The 25,847-nt window shown below is 40.2% G+C and overlaps 1 protein-coding gene across 1 annotated transcript in view; it reads right to left on the bottom strand.

Moving 5' to 3' along the window:
- CHD6 (chromodomain helicase DNA binding protein 6) overlaps positions 1-25,847 on the bottom strand; it is a 169,849-nt gene that overhangs the window by 86,655 nt on the left and 57,347 nt on the right. Inside the window, exons 4-6 of the mRNA XM_016219329.2 lie at positions 13,285-13,432; positions 11,342-11,491; positions 496-558 (exon numbers count right to left, since the gene is read on the bottom strand). Coding sequence (XP_016074815.2) covers positions 496-558; positions 11,342-11,491; positions 13,285-13,432 — 361 coding nt within the window. The remainder of the gene's footprint in view (positions 1-495; positions 559-11,341; positions 11,492-13,284; positions 13,433-25,847) is intronic.

The following is a 25,847-nucleotide window of genomic DNA, read 5'->3' as shown; positions in this document are numbered from 1 at the left end:
GCCCCCCCTGACCATCACCCCAAAACACCAGTGGTGTTCACTCTCAAAGTAAGTTACTTTCATAAATACCAGACGTGTTCATGCTCACTGGGACCAACATACTCTCTCACTCAGGAACTTTCTCTAGAGGATCCCTACAATGGCCCTGGGGTATCTAAAGGAAAAAGCCCCACAATGTTTTCATTAGGAATCTTTTGCTATCTCTTCTTCTTGGTCCTCTGATGACTTTCAATGGGCTACAGAAACTAAGGGATGAAGACCTTTTGCTAGGGTCACAATGGAGGAAAAATACCAGTTTGGGCCATTCTCAAATATTTAAGAATTTTATGTTCTAAAAGCTTCCATGAGGGTAAAAATAATTGTTGACTAGCCAATGTTCACACCTAGCTCACACGCCCACCAGGAATGACCACTTCAGGTTCTCTAGCCAAATATCTCTTCACAGAAGGTATAATCTTGCTAGTGATATAAAAGCCAAAAACATCAGTCACCGACCTCCTGAACAGTCTTAGATGCCAGGATCTTCTCAATGATGTTTGCGTCATCCTCTGGAGGCTCCTGGAGACGGGGGTTAAAAAGAAAAGAGAGTCACTGGCACCACAGAATCCAAGAAATAATTCTATTAAGAAATACAGGTATGACTGCATCCAAAAGTTCACCTGTGAATACCAAGGCCTCCCTCCTATCAGACCAGAGTGATCAAAAGATAGAAAACCTTCTAACCTCTGGGCACAACCCAATTACCTGGCCCCATAAACACATACACGCTGAGAAGTTATTCTGCTTTTCAGACTCTTAGTTTCAGATCTGCCTTTAGCATTACTAAAATTCTTTAGCATCACTAAAATCGGCCAGAGGACTACCCTTCTCTGCCAAAACTACCTATGTGTTGCCTCATATAACTTTCAGAAAGATGTGACATAAAAGAGTCTGGGGGCTTTAGAATCAGAAGGTCTCAATTCTAATACCTACCAGCTATTGATCTGGGTAAGTCAATTAACACCTCATGGTTTCCAAATCTAGTAATACAGGAGCTAAAATCAGATCTCTCACTGGGTTGGTGAGTGGATAAAATGGCACATGAAGACATTTTTGGAGAGTAAGCACTATGCAAACGGAAGGTGTAATTACTCCCTTTTAAATTGTGCCATCTTGCCCCGCTACACCTGGAAATGGCTGTTTCACTGATCATCCTTTGACTACAAATCCCAACTGAAACAAATTAATTCCTTTCTTTTCTACCCTAGATACACATCAACATTTCTAGGCTCCTAATCTCCATGAAATCTCTTTGTACAGAGTGAGTTTTAAAAATATGCATCAAAAATGACAAACTTAAAAAAAGGATGCATTGAGTCAGAACACTCTTGCATTTAAGAGTCTTTCTAGGACTTTATTTAAGTAGTTTTATTTCAGTGGTTTCCAATGACCTTTCCAGATCTAGTATTTATCATGATAGGAGACTTAGAACTGTGTATAAAAAGAATGCTCATCACAACCACCCTAGCTCTCAAAATAACTATCTGGGTGCCTGATCAGAACTTCTCCAAAGGATGGTTTATTTTGCACATCACTGTCTTCAGTCTACCCATTTTAGAGCTCAGCCATCACAAAGCCATGCCATTACAGAAAACTTCCATTTTCTTGGATATTAAATCAAGCTTTTCCCAGAAAAGTGACAGTTAAAAATAAATAAATAAATGAGGGCAGATGGTAGGAAAAAAGTATGGAAATCAGCAGGCACTGACAGATGCTCCCAAAGGTTACAAATATTTATTACATTCCCCTAGACACATGGCACTGTGCTAGGTGCCATGCAGAAGTTAATCCAAAATGACAAGTCTTTTCCCACAGCTCAACAAGAAAACGAGTGAAGTGTGCCTACCATACAACAGGAGGAAGCTTTTAACTTTCTGTTTAAGTTTTGTTCTGCTTGATTCTTAAGCACAAGTTAGGAAAGGAGAAGGCAGTTTATTGTTTACTGCTTGTCTTCTCCCATTCAATATAAACCTTTGAGGGCAGAGACCCTATTTGTTTTATTCATGATGTAGCTAGATGGCTCAAAAAGGCCACGCAACAGTGAGTAACCAGTAAATATTTGTTGAATTGGAAGAGAATCCCAACCAATATTTGTTGAATTGTTGAAGAGAAAGAGAAGGAAATACATAAGGAAATAAAGCATCAAACTCACCAGGACCACAGGCTGGAGACAGTTATTATTCTTAATCTACTCCACTTAATTAAAAAGTCTCCCCCTTCTCCATATACTCAGACATATCCTATACAATCAGGATGGCTAGCAGCAAAGGGCCAAAGCTAGGAGTACTTTCTTGAGCAATAAAGATCACTACCCCGATGCTGCAGCCAACAAACAGCCTTCTATGGCAAGCAGGCAGTGAGCAAAGGCACAGGTGTTAGGTTAAGAGAAACTAGATTAATGAACCAACTTCCTTCCTAACTTCCTACTTCCTTCCTAATTTTCTTCCATATTATTTGAGGGTCTCTTACGTTTATGCACTGGTCTTACAGAAATAAATGAGTTACAGTCTACATCATCAAGGAATAACCAGACATGCTTACACAATGCTTTAAAGTTACTGAGGTGTGGCACACATACAGTATGCAGAGACCCCAAGTGTTCAGTTGATGGGTTTTCACATATACACACACACACTTGTATAAGTGACACTCAGATCAAGTTATAAAATTTCCAACATTCTAGAAGACCCCCATGCCCTCATGGGAAGTAACTACTCTTCAGATTTCTACCACTATCAATTAGTTTTGGCTATTATTAAACTTCATATAAATTGAATCATATAGTATATGGCTCATTCTTCCGCATGACTGTGTAGTATTTTGTTGTATAAATACACCGCAATTTACTTATCCATTCTACTGTTGTGGAATATTTGGGTTGCTTCCTATGTTCATGTATGTCTTTTGTTGGGCAAGTACACTCAATTATCTTGGATACATATACATGAGAGTGGAATTGCTAGACTATGAGTTTGGTTATATGATTGGTTTTAACAGATACTGTCAAATATTTTTTCCAAAGTGACTGTAACAATTTTTACATCCACCAACAAGGTATGGGGAGTTCACCTAACTTGGTATTGTCAGTCTTTAAAATTTTAGCCATTCTAGTAGATATGTAGTATTGTCTCTTTAATTTACATTCCCCTGATAACTGGGATGCTGAAAACCTTTTAAAATGCTTATTGGCCATGTGGATATCCTCTTTGTGAAGCTCCTATTCAAGTCATTTGCCTATTTTTAAAACTGTCCTCTGTTTTGATTTGTAGGAGAGTTCTTTATATACATCTAAATAAGAGTTCTCCATCAGATATATAGATTATAAACATTTTCTACCAATCTATAAATGTATCTTTTGATGAAGAGAAACGCTATATAATCCATCTTATCAGTATTTTCTCTTATGTATTTTTATGTCCCGTTTAAGGAATATTTGCTGCCACCACGGTCATTCATTAAGCTACATATGTAATTTGAAACTTACTTGTAGCCACAATAAAAAAGTAAAAATAAACAGATGAAATTGATTTTAATAATATAGCTTATTTAAACCAGTATGTCCAAAATATTATCACTTCAATATGTAATCAGTATTGAATTACTAAAAAAAATTTTTATATTTTATTGTATATATTAGTATATTTTTGCATACTAAGTCTATAAAATCTAGTGTATACTTTACACTTACAGCACATCCCAATTTGGACTGGCCATTTCAAGAGCTTAATAGCCACACGTGGCTGGTAGCAGCCATACTGGGCAGCATAGCTCTATTTTGTTCCACTGGTCTATTTGTTCTATGATAACACTACCCTGACTTCATTACTGCAGCTTGATTACAAAGTGTGGATTACAGTAAGTCTTCCAACTTAGTTCTTTTTCAAGGTTGCCTTGAATATTCTAGGTCTTTTGCATTTCCATTATCAATTTCCACCCAAATACACCCTGCTTAGATTTTGACTAGGACTAAATTATAGACATTATATTGCTCCATTTATTTATGTCTTCTTTAATTTCTTTACGCAATGTTTTTCATATAGAGAGCTTACATCTAATATATTAATGTCATTATAAATGACATTTTACATTTTTCCTTTCCTGATTTCATGTTGCTACTTTATAAAAATAGATTTTTTGGGTATACTGTCTTTATATCCAACAATTTGGCCAAATCCACCTTTATTCATTCTAATGGTTTGTCGATTCTGTTGAACTTGCTACCAAGTCATGTCATCTGCAAATAATGACAGTCTTATGTCTTCCTTTCCATCTTTAAACTTTTTATTTCTCCCTTTTCCTTATTACAATAGAGAAGAACTCCAGTATATTTCTAAATATAAGTGATAATAGTGGAACATTTTTCTTACTACCAAATTCAGAGGGAAAGTATTCAATATTACACCATTTTATATAGCATTAGTTGTCAGTTTTTATCTAGAGGCTTTTAAGATGTTCTTTCAGTCTTTGGTTTCCTACAGTTTAAGATATGCCTAGGTATGGTTTTCTCTTAGACAAGGGGTGGGGAACATCAGGCCCACAGGCTGTACATGGCCCATGAAGTCATTCGGTCTGGCCCTGCCAAAGTCTCACCAAAGAGAAGCAGTTCCAGCCATCACATTAGGGTTGAGTTAATTAAATGTTTGACCAAATATAGCAGGCTAATTTTTAAGTTGATAATTTTGTGTGGTCGGAGAATGGTGTTCTAAATATCCAAATGGCTCTTGGCAGAAAAAAGGTTCCTCACCCCTGCTTTAGAAAGAGTGGAAGGGGGGGAAGAGAAAGACAGAGAGGAGAGAGGGGAGAGGGGGAGAGACAGACAGGGAAGCATCGATGTGAGAGAGACACATCAATTGGTTGCCTCCCACATTAGCCTTGACAGGGTCCAGGGATCGAACCTGCAACTCAGGTACGTGCCCTTGACTGGGAATCAAACCCATGACCCTCCAGTGTGTAGGCCAATGCTCTAACTACTGAGCCATTGCTGGCCAGGGCTCATCTGTTACTTTTAAGGTCTCCCTGCCTGTTCCTCATATATACCAAGCATGCTTCTGCCTCAGAGACTTTGCATAGGTTATTCCCTCTGCCTGAAATGCTCTTCTCCTGTACATGACTCCCTTGCTCCTTTACTTCCTCCAATTCTTTGCTCAAATGTTACCTTTGTGAGACCAATACTGACCACCACCCTGTTTAAAACTGTAACACTCATTCCTGAATTCCTTATCACTCTCTTATTCTGATAATTTTCTTCTATAGCATTTACTACCATTGACATATTATATAATTGTCTTAGTTTTACTACCAGCCTCTCATTTCTACCCTTTGAAAGTTTTAACTTTATCCCACATAGGTTCAAAATCTAGCAAATATCTGGAGGGAGAGATTGGTTGTGTGTTGGGTACAGGCCTCTTCTTCATTTGTTGTAGGCTCTCCCCATGAGGGCAGCCATTTTTGTCTTTTTTGTTTCTTGATGTTATCTCTAGCACTCAGAACACTACTTGGCATGTAGTAGGTGCTCAGTAAGTATTTTTTAAATAAATAATGTTAAGAGATTTTTGCAATACAACGTGGTAACAGTATAAAGCAAGTGCTCTGGGACCACAGAAGCCAGAGCATGTGGGAAAACTGGCAGAGGCTTTGGAAATGAAGTGACACCTGAGTTAGACCTCTGTTAGCCAGGATTAAAGTGTCATAATTGCTGACGACTTTTCCTACCTACTTCTAAGTCTGCATAACCCAGACTAGACTAGCAAGCAAGCATTCATACAAACTGGGAGGAACAACTAACTGCCTCTTCTTCACTACCAGACTGTTTCAAATATAAGAATAAAATAAAATTCTTACCTACCATGAAGAGCAAAAGAAGATGGTTTCTGAGGGTAGAATTCAGAGTTTTTAACTAGGAGCAAATCCAAGGAAACATTAACACATGGATGAAGAAAGCACAGGACTTTACTCTGAGTAGTCAAAGGATGGAGGGCTTAAAACATTCTTCATTATAGAAAATTTTCAAGTAAAATATTAAGAAACTTGAAATAAAATTTCAATTTATTTTCTGGCACTGGTTAAAGAACCAATGGCCATCATTAAAATAGTGAGAACATGTTTTTACTCTACCCTAATAAAACGAAAGGAGAGTAGCATTTCCAAAATACACATCAAAATAGAAAGAAAACTGGGAAATCGAAATTTTTTTCCCTAAACAGAGATTGTGCATATAAAAGCATGATCATGTGTGTATAAACACTCAGTGTATACAGATCCACACAGATATAAACTAAATCTGCTTGCCAAACACATTTCCATAACAACCATCTGTTCTCAACTGCTTGGAATTTTCTCAAATTATCCTTCAAAGAAGACCATTTTAATTCATTCATGTTCATGTCAGAGGCTCCCATAATTAAACACTTTTTCTTAGGGAAAATCTCAAAAAAATTTCAAACCAATTCCCTCCCAACTTCAACCAACCAGCTGACTTGCTTCTATTTAGCTAACCATAAGGAAAGACTACAGAAAGAAGCAAATCACTTTTCAACTCATCAAGTATTTCCCGAGTGTCAAGGACACAAAAATAGCATCAAATAAGATGCCCAGTGTCAGGGGCTTACACTCACTCAGGGAAAACAAAATTAAATTAAACTGATTTTCCTTAGAAATGTCCCAGGGTAAAGCTAACTGGTGTGGTAATAACCATATCTAACCAGAGTGCAGAAGGCAAGAACAGCTTGGAATTCACAGAATAGGTGGTTTTAGTTGGGCCCAAAAGAATGGTGGTTCATAAGAGGGCAGCAAACAGGAAGGAAAGCCAAGATGCACCCAAAGGATGAAAGAACGAATCGATGGGAAGCAGGGTGCATATTTGCAACACTCAGTAACCAGTCTCAGTAGAGCAGAAGCATTATACACAGTAAGGAGTGGAATTAAATGAGAGCAAACAGGTGCAGCCACATTTTTAAACAAAATCAGGCTGGAGTTTCAATCTATTACAGGAGGTAAGAAGTAACCACCTTAGATTCTTGAGCAGGTCACTGAGAAACACCAGAAGTTTCTCTGGTATTGTGGGAAAATTAGTCTGGGAATGGATTAGGAAGGACAGAGACCTCAGGAGGGCACTATAAAAGTGCACATTGCAATAATCTCAACATTGGCCTCAGCACGAGGGGTGGCAGCAGAAACCAAGAGGAAACAAATACCAGAGATATCTGAGGAAAGACCAGGGTGGGAAATGGTGGTTGTAGCCAATGAAAAAATGGGAAGCATCAGGATCATCCATCCAGGCCAAGGGGATAGGAGCCAAAGCCCTGAATCACAGAAGCTGGTACAAAGCTAGAGCAATGCCAAATGCCAAAGAACACCAAGCCATTTTTGCCAAGCGGCCTGTTTGCAGGCTAAAGTGCCTGCTTGGAGTGAGAGGTAAATGAACACCAATGCGAAAAATATGCCAGTGTAAAGAAATGGAGAAAACAAGAGCCTGAGAGAAAAAAAATTCATTCCTGTCTTTCTAAATCTAGCAGTTAAAAATCATACCTGTTTACATAATGGTTTTAAGCATATTTATTCATTATTCATATATTAAATAAATATATAGGTACAACTTAATGCAAGTCCTTATGTTAGCTACTACCTATGTTAGGTGAACATTATGCTAAACTGAAAAGTGACACCTGTTTTGCAATTTCACAATCTGACCAAGGGAACAATGGGGAGTGATATTCAGAATAGTGTGGCAGAGGCACTGACAAACCCAAAGGGTTGCAGGCTCTGGACATGTAAGACATGGGTTCCAGCTGACTCCTGACTTTGGGTATAATAAATACAACAGTCATAACACCACAAAACAGAGGGTGGAGAGTGCCATAAATGAGTGTTTGAATAGTTCCTGGGAGTTCATGTAAATTTTACTTTATTGAAACTCTTTCATGCCTGAGAGATATAGAGGAGAAGAAAAAAAGATACAAGCCTTATTCTAAAGTAGTTCATGGCTTAGAACAGTGATTTTCAACCAGTGTGCTACAAGAATTTTTAAAACATGCAATACCTGACTAATTAGGGGCACTGACCTCTTTTCCCTTAGATTATCAAATTAAAAAATGACAACAGCCAACACAACAATAGTCATCCAGTGTAAATGAATCAAAATTATACCTATTTTTTTGTCAGATAGGCAAAAAATACAGTATATTTTAGGTGTGCCACAGAATTTTAGTAATTAGTTTATGTGTGCCATGAGATGAAAAAGGTTGAAAATTGCTGGTTTAAAAGGAAAGAAAAAATTGGCAGGTGTTTAAAGTACAATGAAAAGTTAATCATATTAGAGTGCTGTGGAGCAAGGGAAAGGGGCACTTATCCCCAGCTGGGGGGAGTAGGGAACTTCCTGGGGGAGGTAATAACTGAGCTCAGCCTGTGGGGCATGGGAAAAGGCTAGACAAAGCAGAGAGCCTGTCTGCAAAGACACAGCAGCGAGGCACCGGAGAGCACCAAGAGTTCAACCTCATTCAAATTAAAGTCCTTTTGTTCCAAAAGACAAAATCATACAAACCACACAAATTGTAGGAGGCAAAAATTGAGACAACCTTCTAAAAATCTATACATTGTAAATGTACGACTGAAAGGCACCTCTGTTCCAGGTACCAATATCCGTGTGACAAAGAATAGGAAAGCAAGGAGCTAGTGTCAGAACAGGAACATTTCCAGCCCCTGGTCCCAGCTCCTAGTCAGGGGGTTGTCCTCTGTACTCTAAAGCAGGGTGTGCTAATCTGCCAGTCTTGAGCTAGAATGAATCATGTGTAAAGATGTTTTAGCAATTCACCACTAGGTAACCAATACTGAGGTTGCGATCTGGGGCTGGGACAGGGGCCAGCGGCCACAGAATTGGTCTGAGTATGCTGATAAGACACAGCACAGAACTTCGAAGAGGTGCCAGCGGGGCCTTTTTTATGCCTATTGCACACCCTTCTCTGCCCCAAGCTAAAGCCAGCAAGCAAGCAGACACCCACCCAAAGGGCCTCGGGAGAGAGATGAAAGAAAGTCTCATCTTCTTCAACTGATTTTCTGTGCCACTGGATGCTTTGAGGATTGCCTGGAATCCAAGATGAGATCCAAGGCTTTCAAGCTTTGCATTAGCTGGGGAAATCTTTGTTCACACCTCACCAGGAAGCCCAACAGATGAAAGTGAAGCTGTTTTGGTTCTGCAGCAGCTAGGGCTCCATAGAGCACTGATTCTGAAACGCGCTCAATCCCCTTGCAAGCCGTCTGGTCTGCCCTGTGTGCTGGGCCAGGCCTGTGGCCTGGTTGCTTTTCTGAACATCAGCAGCAAAACCTCCTATCAGGCCTCTGGCTGGCTTAAATTTAGTAACAATTTTTGAGGCATAATTAATGCAAATTCAGATTCTATCTTGTATTTCACCATATATATCCCTCTCTTTGCTGTATCCTTAAGAGGATAAAGAGCCTTAAGATACATAAAATTTCCTGAATTGTTTCTGCCAGGTCAGCTAATTCTGCCCTTCAGGTACCAGGGGAGAAGTCATAACAACAACTGAAATATGGTTAATGACTCAGGCTGAATGGCTAGTAGGAGAAAATAAAATCCCTTATAACTTTTAAAATACCAAACCAACCATAACATCTCCGAGGAAGGAAAACCCATTATAAAGCAATATAATCCTATCAACTCATGGCGGTCTTGGAGGGCTATTCTTAACTATTTGCTTGAAAAGTACTGCAATGACAATACATCAATTATTATTCCTATTAAGTCTTATATGCATCATGAAATCAACTTTTAGTGTTAGTCACTGATCAATCGCTACTATATAACTCTATGCCCTGGATCATTCTGTGCCTCTTTCTTGATTGTTAAAAAAGCGACAATACCCCCTGCTCCTAGCTACCTTCCATGCCGAAAGACTGAAAGGACATATGAAATTATGTGAAGATGCTTCCAGTTGGAGGCCAGGAGGTTTAAATTGATAAAGTATTATCGGTTTTAGTGAGCCACACTGGCGCCTAGGAGAAAGGACAGGTATTTGTGCTGCTGCTGCACATGCAGTGTGAATTCTGCCAAGTCAGCAACAGTGACTCCAGTGGCTGTAACAACAGACAGCCTATGTCCCAGAATGAGCTGCTGGCAATGACGCCCCTCCTACATGCTCAGCCTGCTTCTCCTTTTGCATCTAATTTCCCCTCTTTAAGCTCCTTGGCACAGACCTCCTTTTCAACATTTACGGCTTTCCTTTCTAACATCTGGGCATCACGTCCTAAGGCTAGCCTCTTCCTCCTTGATGTTGCTACCAGTGGAGAGTCCTAAATTGCAAATATGCCATCCTGCTTCTCTGCTTGAGCCTATCAATGCCTCCTACCCCTCTCTGATCTACAGCATAAAGGCCAAGTACCTTAGCTGACATCCAAGGATCTACATTACAAGACTTTTTCTACATACTTCTCAGATCTTATCTCCCACCACTCTGCAAATTAGATGCCAACATCCAGCCGAGCTCGTCTATCTGTCATACCACAACCTGTGGTACCATTCAGGCTTTGGGGCTATAGTTCATATTGGAAATTACCCCTCCTAAAACCCTGGCCGCCCTTCCTTTTCTGTCCATACCTCCTTCTGTGCAGTTACAGTATCTAGCATATACTCCTAGGACTGCACTTATCATAGTAGTAGGACAGCCAAATGGTCCTTCTACTAGATAAAGCTCCTGGGAGGCAGGGACCATCCCTTGCAGTGAACTCTCAGTACACATTTGTAGAACACAAGTTCCAACTGTAATGACTAGTTCACATGATTTTATTCACTGAACAACTACTTACCATGTATCAGACTTTTCCATTCTAATGAGACAACAAAATGAAATCATAAATCCAAATTACAAGTGTGGTATAGCTATGAAGGAAACATACAGGAATGAAATAGAAAATCACTAGGCTGCAGGGCAGGAACCTACTTTAAAAGACGGTGAACCAGTCATATGAAATGTAAAGCACGTGGTGAAGAGCATTCCAGAAAGAAATGACAACACATACAAAGGCCAGTAGGTGGGAAAGAACTGCTAATTCAGGCATTAAAAAGACAGTAAGCCTTTCGACTGAACAGTCATGAGAGGGATGAGGAAAAGTCGTTTATCTGAAAAATTGTATTTGGTGAAATAGAGAGTGTAATGGTAGGGGATTCTGCTTGGCACAGTAAGGGTCTGAATTTTATAAGCAGTAGTTAAAATGATCTAACTTATGCTCCAGCAAACAGCCACAGAGCAACTCCATCAGGCACGCGAACACCCCATGAAAGGCCACACACCTCTGCCTGCCAAGCCAGGGTAGATGCTGAGAGGGCGGACGTTCGGCCGGCTCCCAGAACAGCTATCGTTTCCCCGTCATCGTCCACCACTTTAAAATCCAGGTCCTCGTTGTATCTCCTGCGCTTCACTTGCCGTCCAGAGCGTCGTTTCTGCAGGGCAAACACACCATCAGACAGAGAAGCTCTGTGAGTCAGAGGCAAAAACTTATACAACAATACCCTCAACTACACTCGATAACCTGCAAAGGAGACCTTTCTTACTTTACAAAAGGAATCTTCCTTAAACACAACTCTTTTAAGAACTAAATCCACTCAAAATGGGACCTGGCAGAGGGAGGAGATCTGAACAGCTGGGAACTTAGAAAGTGCAGTCTTGGAATCCAGTGAGGTGTGTTCTACTCATCAACGGCAGTGACTTTTCACCTCCTTCTGGAATTGGTTTCTATTCCAGTAAAACAGAGATGGGAGGTAAACTCCATCATCTTTGAGGTCCCTTCCAGCATAACTGGAAGCTCTGATTTTATGACAATATGATAGTTGACTGGTTTTGCCTGAATTTATCATACTTAATAACATAACTCCTAAAAAACTAAATAACAATTTTTATTAGAATCTCATAATATCCCTTGAAATGCTGGGAGACATGAGACATCTTAAGTGTGACAAAACAAGACTCGTGAGTCACCATCTGAGGACTCGTCTATAATTAAGTAGCTTGTGACCTTTTAGAGACAACATTCTGCAACAAAGCGGCCCAGTGGCTTTCCTCCAACAGAAAAACACATGGTTCATCTCTATGTACACATCATATCTAGGCAGCAGAAACATGCTGGGAACTATTCACCAGCTAGCTCACATTCAAATACTTGAACCTTAAAAACAAAAACAAAAGCAAAACCCCAACTCACTTATAGTCTAAAAGATATCTCCTGGGCCTCTCTCGATGTTCCCACCATTTTCTTCACTATGTCACCTCTGATGTTTACATGAGGGTTTCTACATAAAAACCTGCCCCCAATCCCATGTACAGATCACCATCCTAGAAACACTTAACCCTCTACCAACTCCCATCAACCCAATGTGTTTTCTCCTTTACCAATCAGATATCTAACAGCCACAAGTCCAAATTTATAGGCAGTGAGGGGGGTCTTGGCTCTGACACCCCAGACACTGCTACTTATTTCCACTATGACATTAGCAGCTGACACTTCCCTACAATGAAGATCACCTAGAAATCTCTGAGGGTCCAGATGACACTTGAAGGTGCAGTGAGTCAGCCTTATTCTAAATGGTCCCCTTGCAGCAGCACAGTTCAGATAAACTGCTGTGAATATCAGAGGAAAGAACACTTTCAAACGTTACAACTCATGTCCAAGAGAGGTTGCTTAACTCAGGGAGAACATTCCCACCAATGTCATGGGCACACTTTAGCATATTTTTAGAAATCTCACTTAGGTGGGCAATTCCTTGTTTTCATGCTTGGCGACACTTTCCTTCCTATTTTGGCATGATAAATACATCCCTGGCTTTGCTAGCATCTCAGATTATGAAAATGTCCTTGTGCAGACTGGCCCAGCCTTGAGTCCTAAATGCATACCTACATGGCAAAAAAGGGCTCTGTACCTTACCTAGCTTGGCTCACAACTCCATTTTCCACATTCGCTCTCTCTGTAGCCAAATATGCTACCTTCCAAGAAGGAAGCAAGCACCACTAAAAAATTGGGCAATTATTTTATACTAGTAATATTATACTAAAGATCAGGATGCTAGGGGAAAGGCCTATGGTCTTTTGGTGCTCACCCACCAAAACAGTGAAAGCTCAACCCAGGTCTGTGCACAATGGATATAGGCTTGAGAGAGGGAGAGAGGAGTGACAAGATCAGTGTCAGCAAGATCCCATCTGGCAGCCGTAACCTCCACCAGGCTCCCGGTCACAGCTGTACCTGGCTGTCTGTAGACTCAGTGGATTCCTCAGGACTCCGCAGGGATGGGTTCGGCAGGCCCTGATCCAGCTCTAAGCTCTCCACTGTAGTTTCACTTTTCCTTTTTCCTTTCTTCTTTTTCTCCACTGGGGTTGGTCCTTGCTCCTTGCTACAAGGAGAAATTCAGAATTAAACCTGTTGGGCAGTTTTTAAAACTAAGACTTCTCATGTGACCAAAGTTATGATATCACATCCTTGGATCAGGCTAGGCTTTAATAGAGAATCTAGAAGAGTTTCTTCCCAGAATTATACAAAAACATGAGAAGAAACAGCTACATGAACTGATGTAGAATTTACTTTTTCATACTCCTATCATGACTTCTATGGTTATGATTAATGTCATAAGAAATCAAATAATATGAACATCGCCAAAAATCTCACTTTCAGTTTATATAAATGTCCTCTCTAGGAAATGTAATTGTTTTGCTGATACTGAGAATCATCAAATTTCAATCTCCCTTTAGGTTACACTGGAAGAGACATCTCCCTAATCTGTCATCACCCTCTATTGAGAACATTCTGTGCATAACATCTGAAGTGAGTACTAAAAATTCAAAACTGAAGACAGCACTGCCCCTGCCCTTGAGGAGGCTATAATTATAAAAATCCCAAAGACCACACAGAGCCACAGTCCAAAGAAGTAGATGAATGCTTCCTGAGAGAGGTAGAGATGGGCAAAGTCCACTCATCCTACAACCCTGCTAAGATGGCAACACCTTCTCTAAAAAGCCTTTCCTGACCTTCCCAGCACATAGAATCTCATTCCTACACCCTTCCAAAGCTCTTCAACTGTTCTTTGCTTAAGGTACTCAAACTCTGACTTGTCACCAAAGCTAGTCATTAAATATGACATTGGCTCAGAACCATACAGTGCCTGGATCCTCTGCAGTTGCTCGATAAACACTTGCTGAAAGGATGACTATTTTATACTTTATTCCTAAAGGACAACATGTATTTGGTTAAGTTTTATATTCCTCACAGTGAGTAGTCTTATGTCTTCTACACAGTAAGTACTCAATAAATGTTTACTGAACATACAGACAGACAGATGGATGATACCAATGAATGGATTAGATTACTCATCATTGGGGAGATTTGGGAAAACACATTTGAGTGGGGATATACATAGAATTTTGACAGAAGATAGGAATCATCATCATCATCATCACTAATACTTATATAACAATACATGCAGGCACAATCACTATCACTATCATCATCATCATCATCACAGCTAATACTTATAAATAATACATGTAGACACAGTTTTCTAAGTCCTTTACGGGAATTACCTCCTTTACTCTTCACAACAACCTTATAAGGCAGATACTAGTCTTATTAGTCTCGTTTTATCAATAGGCACAGTGAGGTTCAGTTAGATTTCCAGGGTAACATGGCTAGTGAACGGCAGAGAAAGGACTTGAACCCAGGCATGCTTTTAACCACCATGAGATTCTTGGGGAATGGAAGAGTGTTTGTTAAGGGCACATTTAGTAAAAGACAGTCTTGTGTGGCTGGGTGACAGGGAAGTGAACAGAAGTATTAAGTGATAGAGCTGGAAAGAAATCAGGGGTACACCAGCCTAGAGAGTTTAGACTTCATTCTGTGTGAAAGGGCCATGATGGTATGCGCACACAAGAGACAATGAAGACCTAGGCTAGATATAATCAATGAAAACTCAAAGGTAAAAATAATTTTAAAGATCCAACTGAAGTAGAACCAGTAAGTCTTGACAATTATTTTCCATCAGGTGAGTTACTAGAAGGTGTGAAAGGAGAAAACCAAGGGCCTTGTTTAGAGAAGGGAAATACAGCATGACTACCAGCCAGTGATGACTGCTGACTCAGCCTGCATCTCTTGAACACCCTCTACCCTTCATGGATCCCCAATCAGGTCAGGACAAACTTAGCCCATCCTCAGCTCCCCAGGTTGAAAACTGGCTGGCCTACCTATCAGGAAAATTCTTTATGAAAATTATTTTGGTCCAATCTGAGGAAATGAAACACAAGGGGTCCTGCCATTTTAGAGGATAATACCTTTCAACAAGAAACTTGCACTCTCAAGCGGGGGAAAAAAGCAAAACTTCTATGTATCATCAGGTGAAACAGTTTTAAAAGATGTTAAATTTTCACAGGAATATGTATCTCACGTTATGTGGCTTCTCCCTAAGAAAACTGTATAGCAATTTATATTCTACAAAGTACTTTTGTGTTCAGAGTCTCACTGAACTGTTAAAACCACAGTTCCATGAGGGAGCCAGAGCAGATGAGTCCCATATTCCAGATAAAGAAACAAGCTTGAAAGCAGCACAGGCCCCAAAGTCAGCCGTAGAGCAGACGCCCGCACTCAGCTCATCTGACTCTTAGCCTGTTGTTTTTTACACTGTATCATGACTCTTCTTTTTACACCCATCTCCCTTTTGATAAATGGAAAAGCTTCGAATCTCCTTTAATGTTACTTGAATCTCAAAATAATGACCCAAAGAATCAGTAACAAAACATTCCAATGACCCCAAATTCACAAATCCATAGTTGCTGATGGATTTTATGGGCCTCTTAACAAAAGCAAGTTTGTACTTAAATTTTGTACACAAATTTAAAGATAGCTGATTAATATACCAAAAGCCACCACTATAATCACATGCTCAGACCTCATTTAATTTTCCATAAAAAAATTTTTCCATAAAATCGTATATCCTTCCTCCCAACATTTGAAATCAATTTCATCTATCTAATAACTTCATATCAGAAAACTTTGTCTATATATGTTTAATCTTCATATGCTAGACACAGGCGCTTCCTTGTGAAACATCATACCCAAAACTAAGGACTAGAACCTCCTCAAAATATGAAACTTTACTACCAGATTTGTATGTGTTTTTGCCTTCCATGTTTTCATAAACCCATTAAATAATGAAAGAAAGGAGAAGCCATAGTGAGGCACTTCCAAAGTCAAGTCTGGGGCATGACTAGATTTTTCTAGCCAAAGGCTTGGAGTAGAGTGGAATGGAGAGAGCACCTTCTCAAATATATTCAGTAAAATAGGAAAATGACTGGTGAAACTGCTTACTTATTTGGGGGTAAATAAGAAGATACTCTACCTGGGATATCTTCAAAGTGATTTTCTGGAGATTACCTTTGGCAACAGAATCAATTTTGAGTTCCAAAAATTCTTCCTGGAGCTCTTCTGATAAAGACAAATGTCAGGAAGAAAAGATTCCTTGTAAGCTTATAAATGGGATTTTCAAATAGGACATCAAGAAAATATCACCTGAACTCATCCTCCAGGAAGACTAGATAAAACGTGTTTTTCCCCCTCTTTGAAATAAGTTTTGAAAACCTTGTGCTTGAGAGTTTTATCAAATGAATATTTTAACCTTCAAATTGCTATACCCGTAGACAGATTTGGTTCATGAATGCTTGTTTGATTCTTAAAGCTCCAAGTTCCTCAAAAATAGTGGCTGCCCTGGCCAGGTGGCTCAGTTGATTAGGGGGGTGTCATCCGTAAACCAAAAGGTTGCGGGTTTGATTCCTGGTCAGGGCACATACCTAGGTTGCAGGTTCAATCCCCGGTCAGGGCAAGTGAGGGAGGTAACCAATCGATTTTTCTCTTTCTCTCTCTCTAAAAATCAATAAAACATATCCTCGGGTGAGGATTAAAAAAATAAAAATATAGTGGCCAAATAATATGTAACAAGACTATGATCCAGCAATTCCATTTATAGGAATATACTCTAAAGACACCCTCCAAAATATGAATCTATATATGCATGAGGTTATTCACTGCAGCATTTGGTAATTACAAAATAATGAACACTACCTAAATGTCTGAACATATGTAATTGAATAAATCAGAATATGTGCATACCGTGGAGTACTACACAGCTGTAAAAACGACTACAAAAGAATTCTATGAACTCATATGGAATGATTTTTAAGATAGTGTTAAGTGAAAAAAGCAAAGTGCAAAATAGTATGTATGCAACTTTAGGTGAAAGAATAAAGAGAAAATAAGAAAATGTGCATATGTCTATTTATATGACAAAAGGAAACTCAGGAAAGATAAACCAGAAAACAATGATTATCAATGAGGGACAGGTGGAGAGAATGGAGTGGACAGGATACAGAAGGGGAGTGGCACCTCTCTGAGTATATCTTTTTATAATGGATTTGACTTTTGGAAGCATGTTAAAATTCTCCATATTAAAAAATAAAAAATAAAAAACTAGGATGAAAACAACCTGAAACAAATGAATCTAAGTGTGTTTCAAACAAATAACATAACCACATTGAATGGAGGGAAAAAAAATACCTCATTAATTTATGAACACAGTATTTGACTAAATACTCTCAGCTTTTGGGGGTGGGGAGAACAGCAAACACATCTGAAATCTTTTGGGTAGGAATACAGATAGAGCAATTCTGAAATCACTTTAGATGTAGTATAGGATTAACCAATGTAAATGTGTTGACACTGGGAGCTGGGGCTCTCGCTGAGGCAGAGGAAACATGTAAATATGAAATGTTGTAAGGCCAGGACGATACTGTAGGATAAAATCTAAGTTGGAGGCATCAATGTGAACTCATGTTTTCTAAAATAGGTGTATGTATGAACACATGCATATGAACATATACAAATATTATGAATATGTCATATGTGTGCATATAGGTCTGTGTACATACATGTGCACATGTATATGTGCATGAGTGTGTATATTTCATTTTGACAAGTGAAAGAGCCAAAAAGCAAAGATACCCCATTAACAATGTGCACACCTAGCACCCAGATCTTGGTTTCTAATACCAAAGCTCCTCAGAGAAATGGCTGATTCCAAGGCTAAGGTAGGAAAGATATAAAGATGGGCTGAAACATTTTGCCTTATTTGAAAGTAAGGAAGTGTTCCAAAAATGAAGAAAGCATGTCAAAAAGACATAGGAGACTGCTTGAAGAGCTCTCCTTGGTCAAAACTGGGACCATTTAAGCACTAAAGTCATTGAGGACAGTAATGAATTACAAGTCATTGAAAACAATAGGAATCCATACCAATGACAGATAATGAATAAATAAGGGAAAAGGGGGAGCTCTTGCTTACTGTAGAATCCAAATGGTAAATGTACAGGGAGTGCTGGAGTTGGGAAATCATTTCGTACCTACTGTAGAAAACATGAGTACAGTCAAGAATCACCAAGGAATGCAAAATATAGGGAGAACAATCTGAAGAGGAGCGAGGTACTTGCATGATCTTAAATTATCTCCCCAAAGATTGCTTATTAGTTGCAAGTGAACAAAAGCAGTAACCACACAATGGTTATATAAGAAAAATGACCTTACTCTTAGGAAAGGCAACTGGAGTATTTAGGGATAAAAAGGCTTAAAATATGTAAGTTATTAACAAATGACTCAGGAAAAAAACATAAAAATATATATAAATATAATTTATTTTGCTATATACCTATTACACAGCTGAAATGGATACTGTTCTTGCTGATAACCAATACTAATCCCCTAGACTACAAGAGTGGGCAGGGCAGGTTGGGCTGTGATATCCTATGCCTTTTACCGCAGTGACTGGTCCAGGGATGGACAAGTGATTCAGCCAGGCCAACTTGGGAGTTCTTTTTTTTACAAAAAAGTTAATTTTTGGCAGGAGTGGGTAGGAAAATAAATCTCGTTCCTCCTAGGTCATAAGGCTGCTAAGCTATGAGCGCATAGCTGAGGGCAGCCACAATTCAATCTTGAGAATATAAGCGTTGCAAAGGATGGAATGGACACCCTGATAGGCGCAGAGAAGTGTTGCAGATAAAGAACTCTGGTGGGATCCTCAACAATTACTCCTGGTTCTGATTCCTTAAGCCAATAAACCCCTTTTTTACTTGTTTAAAACTTAATTCAAGTTGGGTTTATGCCACTTGTAACCAAGAGAGTTCTAAATACTACAAAGGCCTAATACTAATACCCTCACCATTTAATGGCACTTGAGGCTAGATCAAACCAATCTTATTTTTATAATCCTCTTTTCTAGCTTTCAGAGTTAGAACCAACTAACTTGCAGGACAGAAAAAAGTGGAAGACAAGATTTTTTAGGCTCAAAGGATTTATTTTTAGTAATAAAATCAAACTTGATTTTATAATAAAATATATATCCACTTTAAAGAAAGCATCTATGGTGTGTTTATGACATGCAAGAAACTTCCAATATATAAACTATACCCTCCAAGCAGGATAACTATCAGGTATGACCAACAACAGTTTATTAGTCCGCCTCACCCCCAAAGTTCTCTCATCCTGTCTTCTACAGCTTCATTAACCAAGGAGATTTTATACATCTTTATTCTTCTGCAATATGTATTAGGAAATAAGTACATTTTTGACTGCCAAATAGAAAATCACATAATGGCAGTAAAGCGCTAAATAGACAGACTTTCTCAAACTTTTCTGCCAGCCCTATCTCCAGTTCCCAGCCTCTAAGTTTCTTTGCTAAAATTGGTAGTAAGAAACTGGGTGTTGGATCTGAGTATGAGGAGAAAGGTCTGGGTATGTGTCACAACACTGTATTACAATGATTTTTTAAATTATTACTTTGCCCCCATGGATTCCAAGTATTTAAAATTTTTATTTACTAAACAAATTGTATTATTATTTCAAAAAGACTCATCTTCCCATTTTAAAATTCAATTTTATAATATGTCCATCAAACTCTTAGCAGAAAATAATCATTTACTGCCACACTGAGTTGCCACAATTCCCAAATTCAGAATGACTGAAAATAGCTCATGATGCCAATCACTGCCTTTATAGACATGCAAATGTCTGGGGAGTAGAGTGAGAGCCGCTGCTCCCCTCTAGGAACAACTCCTCTGAGACGCAAGCGTCCTGTCCAGGCCTTGCGCAGGCTCTGATCCTCTTCCCAGTACACACTGAAAACATGGGTACTGCCTCTAAAGCACTCATTGGCAAACTTAATTCAACTCTTACTTAATTCCCATATTAGTTCAGCCTATATTCAAAAAACTGAGTTGGGCACAAATTTTTAAAATATTGGTTAAAAGAAAAAAATGCAAAAAAACCCTAATTGTTTTGGTGCAGATATAGTCAGCTATAGACAAAATGAGAACCAAATCACCCTGTCCTCAGTCCTTTTAAAACCATCCAAACAAGGATTATAAAAAGTTTATGATATTATCCTAGTAAAAAATATGAAACAAAAACATTACATACTTATAAGGTGAAAAAGCAAAGTTTTAACAAATGTTATTAAAAGTGATCAAAGCAAATGAAATGAAAACCCAAAAAAATATAGAAAGGTTTCAAATGAGACATACAAGTTATCCCTACTTGCACCAAATCCCACTTTCCAGACAGAACTGCTTTTCACTGATACCTCCCTAACTCCAAATGTGTTCCTGCCCTAGTTCCTTATTTATCCACATTAAACCTAGTTACTGACATCCTGATGTGAAAGTTAATGAATTTAAATCTTACGTATCTCCCACCCCACCCCTTCCTCTACTCAGTATTTCTGTCGAGTTCTTTCAGACAAGGCAGCCACATTTTAGCTTTCTTTAATTTTCCGTTTCCTGAATATTCCCTTTTCCTAACGCACTCTAGTTCTGCAGACAGAGCTTCATCCTGAACCTGAGGATTCTAACTTAAAATCTTTTACAAGTTCTTTTCCTTGACTTGTTTCTCCCAAAGACAGCTGTTCTGCTCACTCCTCTTTTTCCTCTTCTTTGCCACTTGCTTTCCTCCACTGTCTGGTGATCTTTGGTGGACTGTTCCTATACAAAATGAATGAGGTTGACAATGCAGGTGGCTGGTGAGGCTGTCTGCTGCCTAATAAGTTGCGTTTTCCAACAAGCCTCACCCCTGGAAGGGAGGCTAGGCCTAGGACTCTGCATACACAGGTGCTGCCCCTCTCCACCCCTTTTAGGATATGGGAAGGGAAAGGCAGAGACGCTAATGCCCCTAGGCTCCCTTCTTGTGAATGTCAGTCTCCACTTGGAGCCCTAGACCCTCCCCAAGAGCAAACTGCTCAGTATCTCTAGCATGGAGCTGACAGACCACACAGCCACTCTGCATAGTTCCTTAATCAGCCACCTCCACTTCGGGCCTGCCTCTCAGCCCTTTTCCAGGGCTGCCAGGTCCACTGTGCTTCTCAGCCCTTTTCCAGCGCTGCCAGGTCCACTGTGAAGAGGAAGCACTTCTATCTCTGCTACAAACATAGCTCCTGCACGTGCTCTGAGCTGGGACTCCCTCCACAGCATTTATCCATCAGTAAGATAGCACTGGCCTTCCTCATCCAGAAATTCCTAACATTGCTCATCTTTGAAGAATGTACTCCCTCTGTTCTTCCAGTTATTTCACTAAGATTTGGTGAATGGAAAATAAAAGTATGCTCAGTCTACCATCATAAAACTGAAAATGCCCCCCCAAAAAACATTTATTTAAATGCATTTTGGTATTTTGCTTTGTCTTTCCTCATTAATTAATTCCTTTACTACCTGACTCAATACTCACCTCTTCCAAGGGACTCCCTGGACCAGAAATAAAATACTCTTAATCTTCCAAATCCTTTCAGCTATCCTGAATACAGTTATACTAGGTTCTTTCGCTTGCTTGTATTTTTTGCTTGTTTTTTGATTTAAATATTTGCAAGGCTGTTTCTCTAACTCCTGAAAGCTCCTCAAACATAGGGCCCATAGGTGATAATTCTGTGACACTTCCTTCCTCAACTATCCCATTCCCAACAAAAGGACTCGTAAACAAAGTAAGGCACACAGGACAAACTAAATATATACTGGATAAATAAATCAAGCATTATTATTTAGTAATTGTTTCCTTACAGATCAGGTAAAAGTCCACCATACACGAGACCCCAATTTAGAAAACTCTGGGATTACAGAGGAAGCACTCTAGGTGCTCTTAGAAAACTAGGAATGGAGAGACTTAGTCCAAGGCTTCAGGGGTGGGTCTCTGCCGTTATCATTTAGATTCCTTCCCTACATAACATAAAGCCCAGTGGGTTCAAAGCACAGGATCTCTATTCATTGTCTTATTTCTTCTAATAAATGATTAGAATGTAAAAACAAGTCTCCCAACAGAAAGAACCCGGTCTATGGACACTCTGGAGCCTAAGACTTCCTCAAAAAGATCTGCACTCTACAGAGAAGGCGACTGACTCAAACAGGGCGGCAGGGCCCAGCTGACTGGAGTTTACTCCTCCTAAGCCACAGTGATCAGCTGACTCACAGCTCAAATGGTTATATAATCAGAAGCTCTGGGGCTTAACTTTCTAGAAGCAAGCGTCAAAGAAGAAAATCAGAAAAGGTAAAACCTTTTTTTCCAGGATGTTACTAAACTTATTGGATTTGAGAGAGAAATCTGCTCTGAGTTGATAAACTAAAACAAATGGAGATAAAAAGGTAGGGCACAGAAATTGATGCTTGTAGTGGAAAAAACTCGGTTTTCCACCTTCCTGTGTAGGGAAAACCCTGTTCTTACGATGTTTCTCTCCTGTGAGTCTTCTTTACTACTCACATAAAACACTCCACTTCTGACACTTCTGGTCACCAAGCATATGGGGTTTCTCCCCACACGAACAATCCTTGGAAACCGGCATTTAACTCAATTCTGACACTACCTACCCAGAGATAGCAGCAGATTCCACAAGTTAAGGGATCAGTCTCAAAAGACAGCTTGCCCCCACGCCACTTTGAATGCCAGTCACAAGCTCAGGTTGTTACCCCTGTTTCTAATGAACCAGCTACAAATCAGAGGTTCCAATGACCCCCTCCTTCTTGGGTTCAATTAATTTGCAAGAGCGGCTCATAGAACTCAGGGAAACACGTCTGTTAAAGGATATGATAAAGTATACACTCTACAGAAATCTGGCAGACTTCTGAATTGCAGGTTCCTGGGATCAACCTAGGAACTAATGGGCATGTGGTTAGGGCATCTACTTTTCTAATAAGCTGTCCAGGTAATTCCTTAGGCACAGCAAAGTTCAAGAACCAGAGATCCAGGTAGATAGGCCTCCATTTGGGCCAGCACACTGATTAATTTCTTGAGTTTTGAGAGAGAAGATATAAACCATTCTGACATGTGGGGAAATTCCAAAGCTTATGCTCTGCCCTCAACCAACAACATGAACACCAACACTCAAGACTAGCTGACAAAAGCAACCTCCTGCTCTGTCCAATGCTCAGCTCAGATTTAAGAGAGTACAACCTCTAGAGCTGTCAACCTACTCCTCAGGTACTCCCTAGATAGAGAGTTAAGAGCACCAGATGGCCTCATACACACTGGAATGGGTCGTCTTTCCTGTTCATGGAGCTGTGCTTCAATGCAGTGAAGTTGACTTTTACTAAAGGCTATTTCAAGAAAGAGAAATATATAATTCACAAGAACATAGAAGCATTTTATTCAAAAACTGTTGCTGAGGACAATATCCATTACATCATGTAATGTTCTCCACTGAGAGACAGACACTTTTTTCTCAACCGGTAAAATTTTGGCTTCCCTGAGGAACTGGTATGGCGCTTTTCTAATATCAAAGCATTTCTCCAAAGCCCTTATCAACATTATATGACCCCACACGATCCAACACCTGCCTACCTGCTGCAGCAAAACAGGCATGTGTGCCTACTTATGTATAGGTCTTTGTACATATACACACATGTATAACTGGGTATGTCCTCTTATGCTAGTAGCCCCATCCTCTTTGGGAAAAGGTAAAAAAACCATAAAAGTAAGTAAGCTATGCTAAGAGAACTTTAAATTTCAGAGACAGGGAAATGACAGAGAGCCTACCTTGGCTTCCTGGAGGAACTTTCTTACTTAAGTTTAATACTATAAAGGAGTGACCTAAGTTCACACTCCAAGGTAACTTGAAAGAAAAGGAAGAGATGGGGGGCGGGGGAGAAGGGTAGTTTTTAAAAAAGTCTTCTCCTAGCCCTGGACCGGTAGCTCAGTTGGTTAGAGCGTTGTTCCAGTACACAAAGGTTGTGGATTAGACCCCTGGTCACAGCACATACAAGTATCAACCAATGAATGCGTAAAGAAGTAGAACAACAAATCGATGTTTGTCTGTCTCTCTCCCCAACCCCTAAAAATCAATCAATAAAAAATAAATAAAAATCAAAAAGACTTCTCCCACTTGGGCATTTTGGATTTTTATCCCCTAAGTAGTAAATGAATAATATTTATCACTATGTGCTAGACTCTACTGATCACTTGTTTAAAAGAGGAGACACATTTGAGATGGTAGGTCAAGATGGCAGTGTGGGTAAATGCGGTACTTGCCTCCCACAATCACATCAAAATTACAACTAAACTATTAGAACAAACACCATTCAGAACTGCCTGAAATCTAGCTTAATGGAAGTCCTACAACTAGATAATTAAAGAAGCCTGGTAGGAGGGATGAAGGTATGGAATGGGCTGGTCCGACACCTACATGTGGTGTTTTTTAATTGGGAGGGATATCTTGGCTGCGGAGGTCCCCCCTGAGGAGCAAGAGTTCCAACCCCACATCAGAATTTGAGTGCTGGGAAGAGAAGGTCCCATAACTTTGGGCTGTGAAAACCAGTGGGGATTATGGCTGAGAAAGACAGAGGCTGCTGGAGTCCCAGGCAGTACCTCTTAAAAGGCCCGCACATGGACTTACTTGGACTCACTCCCTCTGAGCTCCAGCACTAGGGTAGCAGCTTGAAAGGATCCAGCGACATACTGGGAGGAACTAAATTGTCTGGCATCAGGGCAAGAGCTGGGGGGTAGATTTCTTCCACACAAAAGTGCTGGCGGAGGTCACCGTTCCTTTGCTGAGACCTCCCCACCACGTAGCCAACAGGCAGGCACCATATCTGAGTCTCTGTCAACCTGGTCCACACTCTTGGCCCAGCCCAGGTGATTCCCTGAGACCCCACCCCACTCAATCTGTAAGACCACCCAAGCTGCTTCCAGTGGCTTTTTCATATGAATGGCCTGCCCAGGCTCTGGCTTCAGACTTTCCTAAAATCTCTCACACAAGCAGCAGCTGGCCTCAGTGTGCCCTATACCTCTGGATAAGTGGCCCCAGGCCTGGCACTAGCAGCAGCCTGCCTTGGTTCACCGCTTGGCCTCTCCTGGGCACCTGCAAGCCCAACACAAGTAGCAGCTATCTGCAGATAGTTCTGTAGCTCGTGCCAGGTGGCCCCAGGCAGGGCACCAGCAGTAGCTAACTTTGCACCTCCAGGGAGGCCCCAGAGACAGTGCATTCGGTGGTCAGTTTCAGACACGCTGGATTACAATCCTACCACTTCCACGAGCAACACACCCAAGGGGTGCACTCGGTGAACACCAAAGCCCCACTGAAGCAAGTCCTGCTCTACTGCAGCATCTCTTGCAAAGCAGCTCTTCCACTGTAGTTGCAGCTGGTCCTCAGAGCTGGTTGGTCTGGATGTCAATCCCTCCCAGTGACACCAATAGCAATCAAGGCTCAACTATAGCAGGGCAGTGCACAGAGCCCACAGAGGGGCGCACCTCGA

Source organism: Miniopterus natalensis, chromosome 7 (genome assembly GCF_054644295.1).
Source record: "Miniopterus natalensis isolate mMinNat1 chromosome 7, mMinNat1.hap1, whole genome shotgun sequence".
In the NCBI taxonomy this organism is placed as follows: Eukaryota; Metazoa; Chordata; class Mammalia; order Chiroptera; family Miniopteridae; genus Miniopterus; species Miniopterus natalensis.
The sequence above is the reverse complement of the archived record's forward strand: the minus strand, read 5'-3'. Positions and strand labels throughout refer to the sequence as shown.